We start from the raw sequence: 17,500 nt of genomic DNA on the forward strand, positions 1-17,500 counted from the left end.
TGTGATGTGCAGGAGTTTCAATAGTGAGGACAGAGCTCTGAAAGGGAAGGGACTTAGCACAGAGAGCAAAGGGAACGGAGAGTCAGAGCGTCAAAAATGAAAGAGAAACTGATAAAACATGTTAATACAGTCTCATCCTAACTTTTTTCTGGGGGCAAGTCACAAGTCACAAACCTTCACGACCAAAGTTAATAAACATTATTCATAAATCACAAAATAAAGTTGGATTTTTTCATTATTGAACATTAATGAGGATATTTGATTGTTGACTGAGCGATCGTGTTTCTGAACTGTTAGTTTTACTCAAGTTTTAAACCATGAAAAACAGTCACTGAAGCAGCAACAAAAGGATCCAGAATTCGACTATTTGGACGTTAAGTGTAGGACATTTTTTTTTCTTTTCAACATTTAATTGAACCACAACACTGGAACAAAATAGTCAATAAAATAATTACAAAATGATTAGAAATGATACAAAACATGCCTTAAAGGTTGTATAGAGGATTTTCCAAGGAACGAGAAATCCAGCGACTGTTTGTCCTTTTTCAAATGTTGCGCATGTGTGAAACCACCTCCCCTCCCCCACAGCTCCTACGTAGAAACACCTCCTCCCTCCTCCTCCTCACGCCACAAACAGGTTTGTTTACAGCCGGTGAACTGCACATGACTTGTAAACAACTAACTACAGTGTTGGTTAGGCAAGATGGAGAAGTGAGGAGCGGGGAGGGGACAGGAGCAGGAAGGGAGCAGAGAAGGTTGCGGAGATTCTGTGCGAATGAACTAGCTACAACACGCAGCAGCAGGTGGACTCTTTCTTTGCCTTGAAAATGACGTTTTCAGACATAGGATATCACATTCGTGTCCTGAAAAACGTTTGTGTCGCTCTTGGAAATAAAGTAGGTTTTCATAATAAGCAGAAGTTTCCTGTCCAGGAGTAATTTGTGGACCAGTGGTTCAGTCTTTAGACCCTTCGTCTGCTTCAGTCGCGCCATCGCTGGAATGAATCTCCAAGAATCACCTTAGTTTGGCTTCGCTGCTTTTCCCCTTGTCTTCTTCTTTCAGCGACCTCAAAAACAGACTTTCTTTTGCGGCGAACTGCTCCTGGATTCTTGTCGCCATTGCAACAAACTTTGTGTGAACTGCGAGGAAGATATAGGTCAAAAAAGCCGCTAAGAACTGTTGCGTTGGTGGAGTAAACAGCGTCTGTGTCGTACGTAAACCACGTACCGGCGGCGCAGGCAAGTCAGTTACACTAGAAACGTAGGGAGTTTGATTGACAGCCTGTCAGCTCACAGATAACGAGGCAGTGTCGTTATCTATTGGCAAAAGTTTAGCCCCACCACGTCCAGAGTTGATGAATTTTTATTCTCTTTTTTTTGGTCATCATAATTACAAGGCGACTGCATCTATAATCTATCACTGACAATTTGAAACAAAAAAAATCCTCCATACAACCTTTAACGTTTGAACATTTTTAAGGAGACAGTTGGTTCCCGTCCAGGCGCAGGACGAGACGCAGCAGCGGATCAGGAGCAGCATTCGGTTTTTGTGCTTTGTCTTCATTTTTGTGAGCTCAGAAAATCACAATTCACACAAATATATAGAAGTGAAAGGAATAAGGATAGAAATACTAGATTCTGACCAGAACGAGGATAAGGTCAGAGATCAGAACTGTATATTTCAGACCTACAGGCAGATCATGACGAGGCGACCCAGAAAAAATATCTTTGTGTTAATGTGTTAATATGTTGTTTTTGGACAAATATAGGATTTTCAAAACAATAAAAGGAACGTGGTGATTTAAATATGTGTTGTAGTTAATACCCCAGAGAAGCCAAATTAAAGTTGTAAAAGAGTAGTAAAGTGAATACATGATTTTGTGTATTTTATGTATTTTAAAGTATTTTCCTTGTACTTTTTCAGGTGACCCTCGTGGCCACTGCTCCTCTCACGAACCTGGCGGTGGCGGTGCAGCTCTACCCGTCCTTCCACACCAAACTCAAGGCTCTGTTTCTGATGGGCGGGAACATCAACTGTGAGTCCGAGCGGAGGGAGGGCGTCCGGCTTAAACCTCGTGTGTGTTGTGGGACGGGGGAGGGCATCAGGTTTAAATGCGTCTTCTCTCGTAGCCCGCGGGAACACGACGGTGTGTGGAGAGTTTAACTTCGTGGCCGACCCCGAGGCGGCGTACATCGTCCTGGACCGATTCACCTGCCCCACCTACATCGCCTCCTGGGAGTTCAGCTGCGCCTCCAGCCTGCCCTGGGTACGACCTCTGACCTCTGACCTCTGACCCACACCGCACCCTAACACTGCACTTTAACACTACACTCTAACACTACACTTTAACACTACACTTTAACACTACACTTAAACACTACACTTTAACACTACACTACAACACTAACAATTAACACACACTACTTTAACACTACTTAACTACTAACACTACACTTAAACACTACACTTTAACACTACACTTTAACACTACACTTTAACACTACACTTTAACACTACACTAAACACTACACTTTAACACTACACTTTAACACTACACTTAACACTACACTTTAACACTACACTTTAACACTACACTTTAACACTACACTTTAACACTACACTTAAACACTACACTTTAACACTACACTCTAACACTACAATTTAACACCACAATTTAACACTACACTCTAACGCTACACTTAACACTACACTTTAACACACTTTAACACTACACTTTAACACTACACTTTAACACTACACTTTAACACTACACTTAACACACTTAACACTACACTTAAACACTACACTTTAACACTACACTTTAACACTACACTCTAACACTACACTCTAACACTACACTACACTTTAACACTACAATTTAACACTACACTTAAACACTACACTTTAACACTACACTTTAACACTACACTTTAACACTACACTTTAACACTACACTCTAACACTACACTTTAACACTACACTTTAACACTACACTTTAACACTACACTTTAAACACTACACTTTAACACTACACTTTAACACTACACTTTAACACTACACTTAACACTACACTTTAACACTACACTTTACACACACACTTTAACACTAACACTAAACACTACACTTTAACACTACACTTAACACTACAATTTAACACTACACACTACACTTTAAACACTACACTTTAACACTACATTTTTAACACTACACTTTAACACTACACTTAACACTAACAACACTACACTTTAACACTACACTTTAACACTAACTTTAACACTAACACTACACTACACTACAACACTACACTTTAACACTACACTCTAACACTATACTCTCACACTACACTTTAACACTACACTTTAACATTACACTTTAACACTACGCTCTAACACTACACTTAAACACTTCACTTTAACACCACAGAGTCATTTGACTGTAACTCTGTGTGGTGTGTTTTCAGTCGTTCTGTGATCAGTGGTTGGCTCAGTGCACCGTCAAAGCTGAGTTCATGAAGAAGATCACCGAGGTCTCCAGAAAAGTACGTCTCTGTAAAAACACAAAAACTATTTACTGACTTTTTTAAAACAGTCTAAGCCAACATCAACCCCCTTTTTTCTTATTTTATATGATTATTATTATTTGTATTTAATTATTAATATTTTATTTATTTTTTTGTTATTAATAATAGTATTAGTGTATTTATTATCATTCTATTATTATTATTGTGTGACTCTACTCATATTTTCATATTTCCTCAAAGTCTGAGTGATTTGTTTTTATTAGTTTTATATGTTGTTTTTTTATGCGTAAAAATGAAAAACGTGTCTGAAAAACGTATCTATATTAGTTTAAGTTTTACAGTAACTAGCATGCTAACACACACTTCCTGTAAGAGACGTTTTGCTCAGATACATAACTCCGGTTCAGGGTGTTTTTATTAGAGTGTAAATGTTTGTGTACTTTTGTGTGTACTTTTGTGTGTACTTTTGTGTGTACTTTTGTGTTACTTTTGTGTGTACTTCTGGGTGTGTCCTGCAGAGGGCGCAGTCTCAGGATTATCAGAAGGAGATCACGTCTGGTCAGGGCTTCAACTCGTGCGACTGTTACGCCATGGCCGCCGCCCTCGACGAGAGCCTCATGCTGCACAACGAACAGGTCTGAGTCTGCTCCAGACCGAGTCCAGACCTGCTCCAGACCGAGTCCAGACCAGGTCCAGACCGGGTCCAGACCGAGTCCAGACCAGGTCCAGACCGAGTCCAGACCGAGTCCAGACCTGGTCCAGACCTGGTCCAGACCTGAGTCCAGACCAGGTCCAGACCGGGTCCAGACCGAGTCCAGACCAGGTCCAGACCAGGTCCAGACCGAGTCCAGACCGAGTCCAGACCAGGTCCAGACCGAGTCCAGACCAGGTCCAGACCGAGTCAGGACCGAGTCCAGACCAGTCCAGACCGAGTCCAGACCGAGTCCAGACCAAGTCCAGACCGAGTCAGGACCGGGTCCAGACCGAGTCCAGACCGAGTCCAGACCAGGTCCAGACCGAGTCCAGACCGAGTCCAGACCAAGTCCAGACCTAGTCAGGACCGGGTCCAGACCGAGTCCAGACCAGGTCCAGACCGGCTCCAGACCGTGTCGGCTCCAGACCAGGTCCAGACCCGGTTTAGACCAGAAACAGGACTAAACCAGGACTAAACTAGAACCAAACTAAGTTCAAATCAGGTCTAAACAAGTAGTAGCAGTAACTACCTGCAGTAGTAGTAGTAGTAGTAGTAGTAACTGCAGTAGTACCTACAGTAGTAGTAGTAGTATTAGTAGTAGTAGTAGTAGTAGTAGTAGTAGTAGTAGTAGTAGTAGTAGTAGTAGTTGTAGTAGTAGTAGTAGCAGTACCTGTAGTACTAATCTCTCTGTCTGTGTTTATATATCCTGTTGCTTTTGCAGGTAGTAGTAGCAGTAGTATTAGTAGTAGTAATATCTGCAGTAGTACCTACAGTAGTAGTAGTAGTAGCATTAGTAGTAGCAGTAGTAGTAGTATTAGTAGTAGTATTAGTAGTAGTAGTAGTAGTAGTAGTAGTAGTATTAGTAGTAGTAGTAGTAGTAGTAGTAATATCTGCAGTAGTACCTACAGTAGTAGCAGTAGTAGTAGTAGTAGTAGTAGTAGTAGTAGTAGTAGTAGTAGTAGTAGTAGTAGTAGTAGTAGTAGTAGTAGTATCTGCAGTAGTACCTACAGTAGTAGCAGTAGTAGTAGTAGTATTAGTAGTAGTAGTAGTAGTCTGCAGTAGTACCTAGTAGCAGTAGTAGCAGTAGTAGTAGTAGTAGTAGTAGTAGTAGTAGTAGTAGTAGTAGTAGTAGTAGTAGTAGTAGTAGTAGTAGTAGTAGTAGTACAGTAGTAGTAGTCAGCAGTAGTACCTACAGTAGTAGCAGTAGTAGTAGTAGTATTAGTAGTAGTAGTAGTAGTAGCAGTAGTAGTAGTAGTAGTAGTAGTAGTAGTAGTAGTAGTAGTAGTAGTAGTAGCAGCAGTAGTAGTAAGTAGTATTAGTAGTAGCAGTAGTATAGTAGTATTAGTAGTAGTAGTAGTAGTAGTAGTAGTAGTAGTAGTAGTAGTAGTAGTATTAGTAGTAGCAGTAGTAGTAGTAGTAGTAGTAGTAGTATTATTAGTCAGTGTGTTTATATCTCTTTATATCTTGTGTCTTACAGGTGGCGGTCTCCGTGGAGCTAGAGGGCGCTCTCACTCGGGGGATGATGGTGGTGGATTACATGGAGCTGCTGAAGAAGAAACACAAGGCCAACATCATGAAGAAGTTCGACCTGGAGAAGTTTCAGAAGATGCTCCTGAAATCTCTGCAGTGAAACGACGCCGAGGCTTCAGCAGCTCTGCCCGACGGTTTTATACTCGTTAAAACAGGAAAAACAGTTTAGAGTTTAACTAAAAGTCTTCCTCTGTTCCCTTCTGCGTTCAGAGCAACTGAATTATTCACCACGATGAGTTTATGAGTTTTTCACAACTCTCATAAATCCATCTGTCGTTCATGTTCAGTCATTTGTTTTTCAAAATAAAATCAAAAATAAGAAATGAAAAAAACAAACAAAAACTATTTTCTTCATTATTTGTCTCCAAAACCAAAATGAAAAAATGGATATCGACCATTTCCCTGAACCAGGTCTAAACCAGGTCTAACACAGGTAAACCAGGTCTAAACCAGGTCTGGTCTCAGTCCGGATCCTGGTTTAGACCTGGTTTAGTCCTGGTTCAGTTCTGGTTTAGACCTGGAATAGACCTGTTTCAGTCCTTTTTCAATTCTGGTTTGGTCCTGGTTTAGTCCAGGTTTAGTCCCAGTTTAGTCCTGGCTTGGTCCTGATTTAGTCCTGGTTTGGTTCTATCCACAGGAATGGCTCACAACCTGGTTTAGTCCTGGTTCAGTCCTAGTGTTGTCCTGGGTCATTCCTGGTTTAGTCCTGGTTTAGTTCTGGTTTAGTCTCAGTTTAGTCCTGGTTTAGTCTTGGTTTAGTCCTGTTTTGTTTCTTGTTTAGTTCTGGTTTAGTTCAGTTTTAGTCCTGGTTTAGTCCCAGTTTAATCCCGGTTTAGCCCTGGCTTGGTTCTGATTTAGTCCTGGTTTGGTTCTATCCACAGGAGGGTCCCACAACCTGGTTTAGTTCTGGTTCAATCCTGGTTTTGTCCTGGTTTGTTCCAGGTTCATTCCTGGTTCAGACCTGGTTTAGTGCTAGTTTAGTCCTGTTACAGTCCTGGTTTAGTCTAGGTTTAGTCCCGGTTTAGTCCCTGTTTAGTCTCAGTTTAGTCCCAGTTTAGTCCAGTTTTAATCCAGGTGTAGTCCTGATGTAGTTCTGGTTTGGTCCTTGTTTAGTCCTGGTTTGCGGCGCTTCCATTGGACTCCACAGTTTTCTAACGCTGAAGTCGTCTCTTTTGTTTCTTTCTTCGTCGTTTTAGATCAAAATTGTGATTTTTAAACGTCACAGTCACGTGTTTATTCAGATTCAATTAGTTTAGTTTTAATTTTCCTGTAACGCCACAGTTTGTCCAGCAGGGGGCACCACAGACTCACAGATGTCAGGATTACCCTTAACGAACCGTTCTGCGTAAATTAACTCCACGGATTTAGAGATAATTGGCTCAAATAACTGAAACATGACGCATTATTGGAGATTTGGTTGTATTTTTATTTTATTTTTTTAATCTGTGACAAAAATATAAAAAGAGAAATGATGTCACAGGTTTTGATTCTCCTGATAAATGTGTTTACGGAGCTGAGCTGGGACGTCCTGTCTCAGAAAAATACGTCAAGTCCAAGAGAAGAAGGGAAGTTCAACACGAATCTCTTCAAAATAAAAGTGTGGAGAAGGAGGAACAGAGACAGGAGCAGAGAAGGTCAGAGGAGCAAATTTAAAAAAAAAAATATTGGGTTAGAATTATTCAAATTTTTAGCTCATATCAATCACCACAAAATAAGAACGAGCCGAAGATTTGTTTGCTTTTGTTTCATGAGATTTTGAATTTTAAACTGCGTTAAATTTCTCACTTTGAATTTTGAAAAAACTCTGAAAAAACATGTTTTATTCTGAATTTTAATTTTAATCTTGGATCTTTGCTGTGAAATTTTGACTGTTGAATTTGAGGATTGAAAATGTCTGTGCTGGATATTTTAAAAGATGATTTTTTTTATTCTGAATTTGAAAAAGTCCACTTAAAATTTCAGTAACTCAAATTCAGAATAAAAACAATAAAAAATAAAAGATAAATACAAGCAAGAACATGTAGAAGATTTGTTTGTTTCTGTTTCATCATATTTTGAATTTTAAACACTGCTGAATTTCTCACTTTTAATTTTTTAACTCTGAAAAAAGATGCTTGAATTATTTTTATTCTGAATTTTAGTTGCTGAAATTTTAAGTGGACTTTTTCAAAGTGTTAAAAATTGACTGCTTGAAAATATTTATTTCTTAAATATTGTTTAAGGTGGCATTTTTATTCTGAATTTGAAACATATTGAAAAAATACACTTAAAATTTCAGCAACTCAAAAAAAAAAAAAAAAATTGAATGGAACAAATTATCTTCCATAGAAAGTGTCTCATACTGTTGGTTAAAGTTGCACTGCGTAACTTTTCTAACGGAGGGTCCACCCCCCACGTGTATTATATATATAATATAATATTCCACAGTATGGCTTTAACTTTGCCTGTCTCCATGGAGACAAACCAGAAGGTCAGAGGAGCAGAGGAGAAACCTTTTTTATTTTGAAAGTCCTCACAGGAAACGCGCGTCTGTCCTCGTGCGCAGATGTAAACAGCTGTGCGGAGCGACGCTGCCTCCGACATCCTTTACGCACGAGCTCAGACGGACCGCCGCACCGATAACGACACCGACACCGAACCTCCTCCGAACCTCCTCCGAACCTCCTCCGAACCATCACTGTTCTGCGCTTCATTTACGGACCTGACGTAAATCTGAACAAAACTCTGCGCTTTTCCCCCGAGCGTCACCCCGGGTCCTTCACGCGCGCGCCTCCTCGCGCCTCCTCGCGCCTCCTCGCGCCTCCTCGCGCCTCCTCGCGCCTCCTCGCGCCTCCTCTTGTCCGGCTCCTGTTGATGCTCCGAACCGGAATTATTCCCATTTAAATAAGTCGTTTACAAATTTAGAACATTTTGGGATTTTGTCATTTGGTTCTTGAGCAGCAGACCGGGCAGGTGTTGGCTCCGCTCCGGTTCTGTGTCTCCGGTTCTGCGGCTCCGGTGCTCCTCGTGTCTCCCCCGGGTGTCGGATGTGTTTGTAGCCGGGCAGGACGTGATGAACTCGGCGGAGCAGACCGTGACCTGGCTCATTTCTCTCGGAGTCCTGGATTCACCCAAAAAGCGCGTGTCCGACCCGGAGGCGTTTCTCCAGAGCGCGGTCCGGGACGGAGCGGTGCTGTGCCGCCTCCTGGAGCGACTCCGACCCGGCACCGTGGACAAGGTACGAACCGCTACTACAGAACCGCTACTACAGAACCAGGACTACACCATCAGTACTACAGTACTACAGAACCAGAGCAGGACCAGAACTACAGGACCAGTACTACAATACCAGTACTACAGTATCAGTACTACATGACCAGTACTACACAACAAGTACTACAGAATTACAGTATTAGTACTACAGGACCAGTACTACAGTATTAGTACTACAGAATAAGTACTATAGTGCCAGTACTACAGTATTAGTACTACAGAACCAGTACTACAATATTAGTACTTCAGGACCAGTGCTACAGTCTCAGTACTACATGATTAGTATTACACAATAACTCCTACAGAATCATTACTACAGGACCAGTACTACGTTACCAGTACTACACAACAAGTACTACACTACAAGTACTACAGAGCCAGTACTACAGTATCAGTACTACAGTATCAGTACTATAGTTTTTATTCAGTTTTAAAGAGCCCGTCTGATTCTGTTCTCTGTCTTTGTTCTAACATCGTTTCACACAAACCCTGAGTTCTTCTCTCAACCTGAAAACACTCTGTTCCACCTTGTGATGTCATCATGTGGTTACACAGGAAGTGCTCCACCGTGTTTTTAAACTCCACACACCTTCACTAGACTCATCTGGATCATTTCAGTCCTGGAATTTCAAATCTCGACTGAACTAAAGGGAAAAGGAGGTGTTCACGTGAAACCACTACAACTTCATGACATCACAAGGTGGAACATTTAGAGCTTTGGAGACGTGTGAATGAAACAAAACACAAGTCCAGCTCTGTTTTTGAGGAGGAACATTAGAACATGACTGAAAGCTCACAGGAGTTTTAACCCTCTCAGGCTCAAATTTATTTTTAGTATCAGGAAAAATCTGATATTTGGGGAAAATTATAATATTGGGCAGTAATATACAATCCTGACTTTTTTATCCTTTGTAAACAAAAAAACTATTTTGCACTTCTGGCCGTTTGCGTGTAGCTATTCTTGCATCGCCCACGTTTATCAGCATGGATGGGAGAAAAGGCTCCTGAGTTAAAAAAGCTCATATAATATGGATGTGGAGTAAGTAGGTACTTGGAATTTAGCTGTTGCAAACCTGCAACGCCTGCCTGGAGAGGGTTAACGACCGAGTACAGACAATGACGTTTATTTACAATCGGTTTATTTGTGTAAATTGTTTAAAACTGGAGACGTGCTCGTGTTTCCACAATGTTCAAATGTTCCAGATGTGTTTTTTAGACATATTATCCTGTTTTATTGTGTTTGTCCAGTGTTTGTTGAGTGATACTGAAGCAGGACGCGTCGTGAGAGATTCTGTGTGTTTAATGGAAAACATCAAACTCCAGAGTGTTGCTCATGGGCCAAAACAGAGATGGAACCTGTTTATTATAGTCAAGTCTTGGTTTAGATCTGGTCTGGGTCTGGTTTCAGATGGTTTTAGACCTGTTTTAAGTCTGGTGGTTTAGTCCATTCTTTGCTCCTAGTTTAGTCCAGGTTTAGACCTGTTTTAGTCCAGTTTTAGTCCTAGTTTATTCCTGTTTAGTCTTGGTTTAGTCCTAGTTTAGTCCTGATTTAGACCTGGTTTAGTCCAGTTTTAGTCCTGGTTTAGACCTGGTTCAGTCCAGTTTTAGTCTTGGTTTAGATCTGGTTTAGACCTGGTTCAGTCCAGTTTTTGTCCTAGTTTAGTCCTGATTTAGACCTGGTTCAGTCCAGTTTTTGTCCTAGTTTAGTCCTGATTTAGACCTGGTTCAGTCCAGTTTTTGTCCTAGTTTAGTCCTGGTTTAGTCCTGGATCAGACTTGGTTCAGCGCAGAATTTTTTTTAATCCTAAAATAAAAATACATTGGTGTTTTCAGTTATTAAATACATAAAAAAGTATCGCGTGTTTTATTTTGAAAGTCCAGAGCGGAACCTCTGCACCTTAATGACGTCAGTGAGGGTAACGAGCCGCAGGTGGCGAGGGCAAAACAAAGCGCAGTAATTACACCTGAGTAAACCTTGGACCTGGTGACGGCGCAGTCGTGGCGCAGTTTCGGCGCAGTTTCTGCGGGTTTCGGGCTAAACGTGACACTTTTCTGCGCAGTTTTTCCCGGAGCCGCGGACGGAGGCGGAGACTCAGCGGAACATCGCGGAGTTCGTGCAAAGCTGCGGGGGATTCGGTGTAGAGGTGAGTCCCGCCGGCGGACGGAGAACCGGACCCGGGGAAGGAGAGTCAGACCCGGGGTGGAGAGTCAGACCCGAGTCAGACCCGGGGTGGAGAGTCAGACCCGGGGTGGAGAGTCAGACCCGGGGTGGGAGAGTCAGACCCGGGGTGGAGAGTCAGACCCGGGGTGGAGAGTCAGACCCGGGGTGGGAGAGTCAGACCCGGGGTGGAGAGTCAGACCCGGGGTGGAGAGTCAGACCCGGGGGGGGAGAGTCAGACCCGGGGTGGGAGAGTCAGACCCGGGGTGGAGAGTCAGACCCGGGGGGAGCTGCATTTCTGTGTCTGTGAGTTTAATTTGGAAAACATTTTAAAAGTTTGTTTAAAACTGCAGAATTTGTGTTTTATAAACTTTATGAACATGTGTGTGTGTAAAACTTCACTGTGACGATCACTGAACATAAACCCGACACACGTGTGATACAGATTTACAACCTGGTTCAGTCCTGGTCCTGGTTTAGTTCTGGTTTAGTTCTGTTTTTTCTGCTTTGATGTAGTCCCAGGTGTAGTCCCGGAGTAGTCCCGGTGTAGTCCAGGTGTAGTCCCGGTGTAGTCCCAGTGTAGTCCCTGTGTAGTCCCGGAGTAGTCCCGGTGTAGTCCCAGTGTAGTCCCGGTGTAGTCCCAGTGTAGTCCCAGTGTAGTCCCGGTGTAGTCCAGGTGTAGTCCCGGTGTAGTCCAGTGTAGTCCCAGTGTAGTCCAGGTGTAGTCCAGGTGTAGTCCCAGTGTAGTCCAGGTGTAGTCCCGGTGTAGTCCAGGTGTAGTCCAGGTGTAGTCCAGTGTAGTCCCAGGTGTAGTCCAGGTGTAGTCCAGGTGTAGTCCAGGTGTAGTCCTGGTGTAGTCCCAGTGTAGTCCAGGTGTAGTCCACGGTGTAGTCCAGGTGTAGTCCCAGTGTAGTCCAGGTGTAGTCCAGGTGTAGTCCTGGTGTAGTCCCAGTGTAGTCCAGGTGTAGTCCCGGTGTAGTCCAGGTGTAGTCCCAGTGTAGTCCAGGTGTAGTCCACGGTGTAGTCCTGGTGTAGTCCCAGTGTAGTCCCGGTGTAGTCCTGGTGTAGTCCCAGTGTAGTCCAGGTTTAGTCCCAATGTAGTCCCGGTGTAGTCCGGGTGTAGTCCCAGTGTAGTCCCGGTTTAGTCCCGATGTAGTCCCAGTGTAATCCAGGTGTAGTCCCGGTGTAGTCTCGGGGTAGTCTCAGTGTAGTCCTAGTTTAATCTCGGTGTAGTCCCAGTTTAGTCTCGGGGTAGTCCAGGGTTAGTCCTGGTGTAGGCCCAGTTTAGTCTTGGTGTAGTCCAGGTTTAGTCCTGGTGTAGTCCCGGTGTAGTTCCAGTTTAGTCCTGGTAGTCCAGATTTACTCCAGGTGTAGTCCAGGTTTAGTCCAGGTGTAGTCCAGATTTAGTCCAGGTCCCAGTGTAGTCCAGGTTTAGTCCTGGTGTAGTCCAGATTTACTCCAGGTGTAGTCCAGGTTTAGTCTTGGTGTAGTCCAGATTTACTCCAGGTGTAGTCCAGATTTAGTTCAGGTTTAGTCCAGGTTTAGTCCAGGTTAGGTCCAGGTTTAGTCGTAGTGTTTTGAAGAGTTGTGAGTCTTGTAATGATTAAAGTCGACAAATAAAATGTTCCATAATATTAAACCTATATTTATGTGACTCTGGATCAGAAAGAGAGACTAATGAACAGATGAACAGACGAACAGATGAACAGACGAACAGATTTGATTTAACATTTAAAATTTGACTTTTTTAATTGGTTAATGTTCATTTTCCAAAACAAATAATTCCCTCCGTCCTCTCTCTCCTCCCTCCATCTCTCTCTCTCTTTTCTATAGATTGATGTTCCAGTTTTTCCGTGGGCAGACAGACCCTCGTGTCTCGCCTCATTCAGATCGATAAAGTCTGATGCTTAATAATATGATTTAACTAACTCGATACTCGATACCGATACTCGATACCGATACCACAATGAGTATAAAACGCTCTTTCTTTAGACAAACTCCTGTGATTTTCCACTTTTCTTTTCTTTTCTTTCCCCATGTGTCTTTATATCTGTGTCTAAACCTGGTCTAAACCCGGTCTAAACCCGGTCTAAACCCGGTCTAAACCCGGTCTAAACCAGGTCTTGTGCGTGTGGTTTTGCAGAGGTCTTTTGGCCGGGCTCCAGGACGTCGCTCTGTTTGATTGAACCTGAATATTATGGTCTGTCTCTGTGGGCGGAGCCTCGAACGATGATGTAATCCTCCCAGAGAATGAGACAGAAGAGAAAACTAAACCAGGACTAAACCAGGACTAAACCAGGACTAAACCAGGACTAAACCTGGTCTAAACCAGGACTAAACCAGGACTAAACCAGGACTAAACCTGGACTAAACCAGGACTAAACCTGGACTAAACCAGGACTAAACCAGGATTAAACCAAGACTAAACCTGGACTAAACCAGGACTAAACCTGGACTAAACCAGGTCTAAACCAGGTCTAAATCAGGTCTAAACCCAGGTCTAAACCCGGTCTAAATCCGGTCTAAACCAGGTCTAAACCAGGTCTAAACCAGGTCTAAACCAGGACTAAAACAGGACTAAAACCAGGACTAAACCAAGTCTAAACCAGGACTAAAACAGAACTAAACCAGGACTAAACCAAGTCTAAACCAGGACTCAAACAGAACTAAACCAGGACTAAACCCAGGAGTAAAACAGGGACTAAACCAGGACTTATTTAAAACGGTCTGGTTCACTTCAGGGTTGGGATTTGGTCTCTCGTCTCTAAAACAGGTATGATACTGGAACATTTGGGTTAGTGTGTTTTTTTTGTTTTTGTTTTTTTTTTAAGAAAAAAGTCTTTAGTCCTGGTTTAGACCTGGTTTAGACCTGGTTTAGACCTGGACCTGGAGTGTGTGAAGTTTGTGTTACAAAGGATTAAAGGAGCTCAGACTGAAGGATAATCCTGCTCCAGACTCCAGACTCCAGACTCTGCTTCTGTTCTGACTCCAGACTGCAGGTGGCACTGTGTCGTGTCCCGTGTGTCTGTTCTGACTCCAGACTGCAGGTGGCGCTGTGTCGTGTCCCGTGCGTCTCTGTTCTGACTCCAGACTGCAGGTGGCGCTGTGTCGTGTCCAGTGTGTCTGTTCTGACTCCAGACTGCAGGTGGCGCTGTGTCGTGTCCCGTGCGTCTGTTCTGACTCCAGACTGCAGGTGGCGCTGTGTCGTGTCCCGTGTGTCTGTTCTGACTCCAGACTGCAGGTGGCGCTGTGTCGTGTCCAGTGTGTCTGTTCTGACTCCAGACTGCAGGTGGGCTGTGTCGTGTCCAGTGTCTGTTCTGACTCCAGACTGCAGGTGGCGCTGTGTCGTGTCCCGTGTGTCTGTTCTGACTCCAGACTGCAGGTGGCGCTGTGTCGTGTCCCGTGTGTCTGTTCTGACTCCAGACTGCAGGTGGCGCTGTGTCGTGTCCCGTGCGTCTCTGTTCTGACTCCAGACTGCAGGTGGCGCTGTGTCGTGTCCCGTGTGTCTGTTCTGACTCCAGACTGCAGGTGGCGCTGTGTCGTGTCCCGTGCGTCTGTTCTGACTCCAGACTGCAGGTGGCGCTGTGTCGTGTCCCGTGTGTCTGTTCTGACTCCAGACTGCAGGTGGCGCTGTGTCGTGTCCCGTGCGTCTCTGTTCTGACTCCAGACTGCAGGTGGCGCTGTGTCGTGTCCCGTGCGTCTCTGTTCTGACTCCAGACTGCAGGTGGCGCTGTGTCGTGTCCAGTGTGTCTGTTCTGACTCCAGACTGCAGGTGTCGCTCTTCTGACTTTATAAACATGTGAACAGTTGTTTTGTGTTTGTGTTCCAGCCCTTCGACCCCAGCGACCTCCTGCTGAACTTTCCCAGAGTCCTCGGCTGTTTGGTCGCTCTCAACAAGGCCACAGAAGGTACGACTCCGCCCCCTGCTGTCCCGCGTCTGCAACTGTCAGGCACGATTAATCGATATCTGATCATTAAGAATTTCGTCGATTATGTTCATTTTTAATCGACAAACCGTATGTAGGTCTCTGTGCGTAGCGTAGGGCGACCAAACGTCCGTTCTTCCCCGGACATGTCCGTTTTTCACGTCCTGTTCTGGCCGTCCAAGTTTTTTTTTTTATAAAGTGATACAAATGTTCAGGTTTCATGATCTTTCATTGGGACATTAAACTGAACGTCTCTCGTAGTGTCTCTGCATCAGAAGGAGCGAGACACAAACAGTGGGTCAGTCTGCAACGAGCCGAAGCACAAATGTGGATTTAACCAGGATTTGTAGAAGAAATTCCACACTTTCCGTTGCGTTGGGACAAGTGTGAGTCCATGTGCACAGTGGATAAAGCAGCACATATGTTTCTGTGTCCAGTGGGAAAAAGTTTTTCCAGGTGAGAGTCGCTCAATGTGGATGACGAGGCCCCGCCCCCCTCCCCCCGTACGCTGTCCTGGTTTTGACAAACACAAATCTGGTCACACTGACCTGTATTCACCTGAGTCATGTCTTTTAATCCAACACAAGTTGAACCACATCAGCGACACAAGAGCTGATTTTTTTTCTTCACTTATTTTATGCAAATGAGTCATGTGATTTTAAGTTTTGTTTCTGTGAGAGTTGAACAAAACTGAATTAAACACATTATAATGTCAAACAGCTGATGTGGATCTAGTGCAGAGGTGCTCAATACGTCGATCGTGATCTACCAGTCGATCTCCAAGGTCGTGTGTGTAGATCTCTGTGTCTCGTCTCGGACTCGTGTTTGGACTCGGTCTTGTCTCTCACTCGAGGTCTGACACTCAACAAGTGTGATCATATTTGATTCCGGCCGCTGCTGTTGGTAATAAACTTGTAGCGGGTGCAGGAGCGTGTGGGGCGTCTCAGTGCAGCCTGTGCGCTCATTTGAAACCCGCGGAGACTCTACGGCGCATCACAAACACACACGCTCCCTATGCACGGCTCGTCTGCGACAGCGTGTGCCCTCGTGTACCAGCGTGCATCACAGGGCAGGTTCAACTTCCTAAACATCCTACCTGTCCACCTGCCTCACGTCAGCACGCCGCCCCTCGCCTTTTCACGCTCTCGCTCCTTCCTGCGTACAGCCAACACAAGCCCCTCCCACAGTGCGGCTGATTAGAAGAACAAGACCAAACGTGAAGCAAAAACCAGTCTAAATTTGTGTTCCAGTGTTGGCACAAAGCAGGTCTACAGCATAGAGCGGATCTACAGAACAGACCTACTGCCACATGTGGCTGAAGTTTGTCTAACAAAAGTGACAAATGCATCTGTGTTTGTCACGATGTGCGTTTGGTTTGGTAAACGTGCAGAGGCTGGTAAATATCACTGCAAAACCACAAAAGAATGAAACTCCAGTTTGGAACTTTAAAAAACAGGTTTAAAAATCTTCCTTCACTTTTTTCACAGTTTTGTGTAAAGTGCCAGAGGAAGTTCTCTTAAAGAAGAGGTTCTCAAACTGTGGGGGAGGGTCCAAAAAAGGGCCACAGAGTGTTTCAGTGCAGTTTGTTTGACTTTGTATTAGGTCGATCATTTTGACTTGGTCATTTTGTAAGTAGGTCACATGATGAAAAAGTGTGAACACCCCTGGTCTAGACGGTTTATTTTTATATGTCATAAAGTTGAATTTATTTATGCAGATTAGTAGTAATAATAATGATGATCATTTTAATATAAAAACATGAATTATTAATCAATAATCGATCGTTAATTCTCCCGACGATCGATTAAGAAAATTTAATCGAATGTCCGTCTCTACTTTAAACTCGTGGTGTTGAATATTCTGGACGTTGTGGAGGCTGAAGCTCAGAGAAGAAGAAAAACAAACTGTTTTAAAATGAACTCGTCGTGTTTTTCGTCTTTTTAAACGTTTCTTTTCGCTGAGTCTGAGTTTGTGGATTTGCTTCAGTCACAACCTCAAGGAAAAACACCCAGTCAAACTGTCAATCAAGAACAACTCTCTCTCTCTCCTCTCCCTCCTCTGTTCATCCTGTCATCTCCCTCTCCCTCGCTCTCTTTTTTTTTCTTCTTTCCTCCTCTTTTCCTCTCTCTCCATCCGTCACCTGTCATTCTTTCTCTCTCTCTCTCTCTCTCTCTCTTTCTTTCTCCCTTCTCCTCTCTGTCCATCCTCTCAATATTCTTCTTGTTTCTCTCTCTGTCTTTCCTCTTCCTCCTCCTCCTCTGTTCATCCTGTCATCTCCCTCTCTCTTTTTTTTCTTTTCTTCTTTCCTCCTCTTTTCTTCTCTCTCCATCCATCACCTGTCATTCTTTCTCTCTCCCCCTCCTCTCTCTCTCTCTCTCTCTTTCTTTCTCCCTTCTCCTCTCTGTCCATCCTCTCAGTATT

At 43.8% G+C, this 17,500-nt stretch overlaps 2 protein-coding genes across 2 annotated transcripts in view; both read left to right on the forward strand.

Moving 5' to 3' along the window:
* Window positions 1–6,086, forward strand: part of LOC110165993 (inosine-uridine preferring nucleoside hydrolase-like) — an 11,716-nt gene extending 5,630 nt beyond the window's left edge. Inside the window, exons 4-8 of the mRNA XM_055164825.1 lie at window positions 1,924–2,035; window positions 2,130–2,266; window positions 3,461–3,538; window positions 4,039–4,155; window positions 5,692–6,086. Of these exons, the coding sequence (XP_055020800.1) occupies window positions 1,924–2,035; window positions 2,130–2,266; window positions 3,461–3,538; window positions 4,039–4,155; window positions 5,692–5,844 (597 nt within the window). The 3' untranslated portion in view covers window positions 5,845–6,086. The remainder of the gene's footprint in view (window positions 1–1,923; window positions 2,036–2,129; window positions 2,267–3,460; window positions 3,539–4,038; window positions 4,156–5,691) is intronic.
* Window positions 6,087–8,135: 2,049 nt separating this feature from the next.
* Window positions 8,136–17,500, forward strand: part of arhgef7b (Rho guanine nucleotide exchange factor (GEF) 7b) — a 39,921-nt gene continuing 30,556 nt past the window's right edge. Inside the window, exons 1-3 of the mRNA XM_055165304.1 lie at window positions 8,136–8,961; window positions 11,056–11,139; window positions 14,983–15,061. Coding sequence (XP_055021279.1) covers window positions 8,797–8,961; window positions 11,056–11,139; window positions 14,983–15,061 — 328 coding nt within the window. The 5' untranslated portion in view covers window positions 8,136–8,796. The remainder of the gene's footprint in view (window positions 8,962–11,055; window positions 11,140–14,982; window positions 15,062–17,500) is intronic.

This window comes from Boleophthalmus pectinirostris, unplaced genomic scaffold (genome assembly GCF_026225935.1).
Source record: "Boleophthalmus pectinirostris isolate CB_2022bp ecotype Guang Dong unplaced genomic scaffold, ASM2622593v1 HiC_scaffold_11, whole genome shotgun sequence".
NCBI classification, from domain to species: Eukaryota; Metazoa; Chordata; class Actinopteri; order Gobiiformes; family Gobiidae; genus Boleophthalmus; species Boleophthalmus pectinirostris.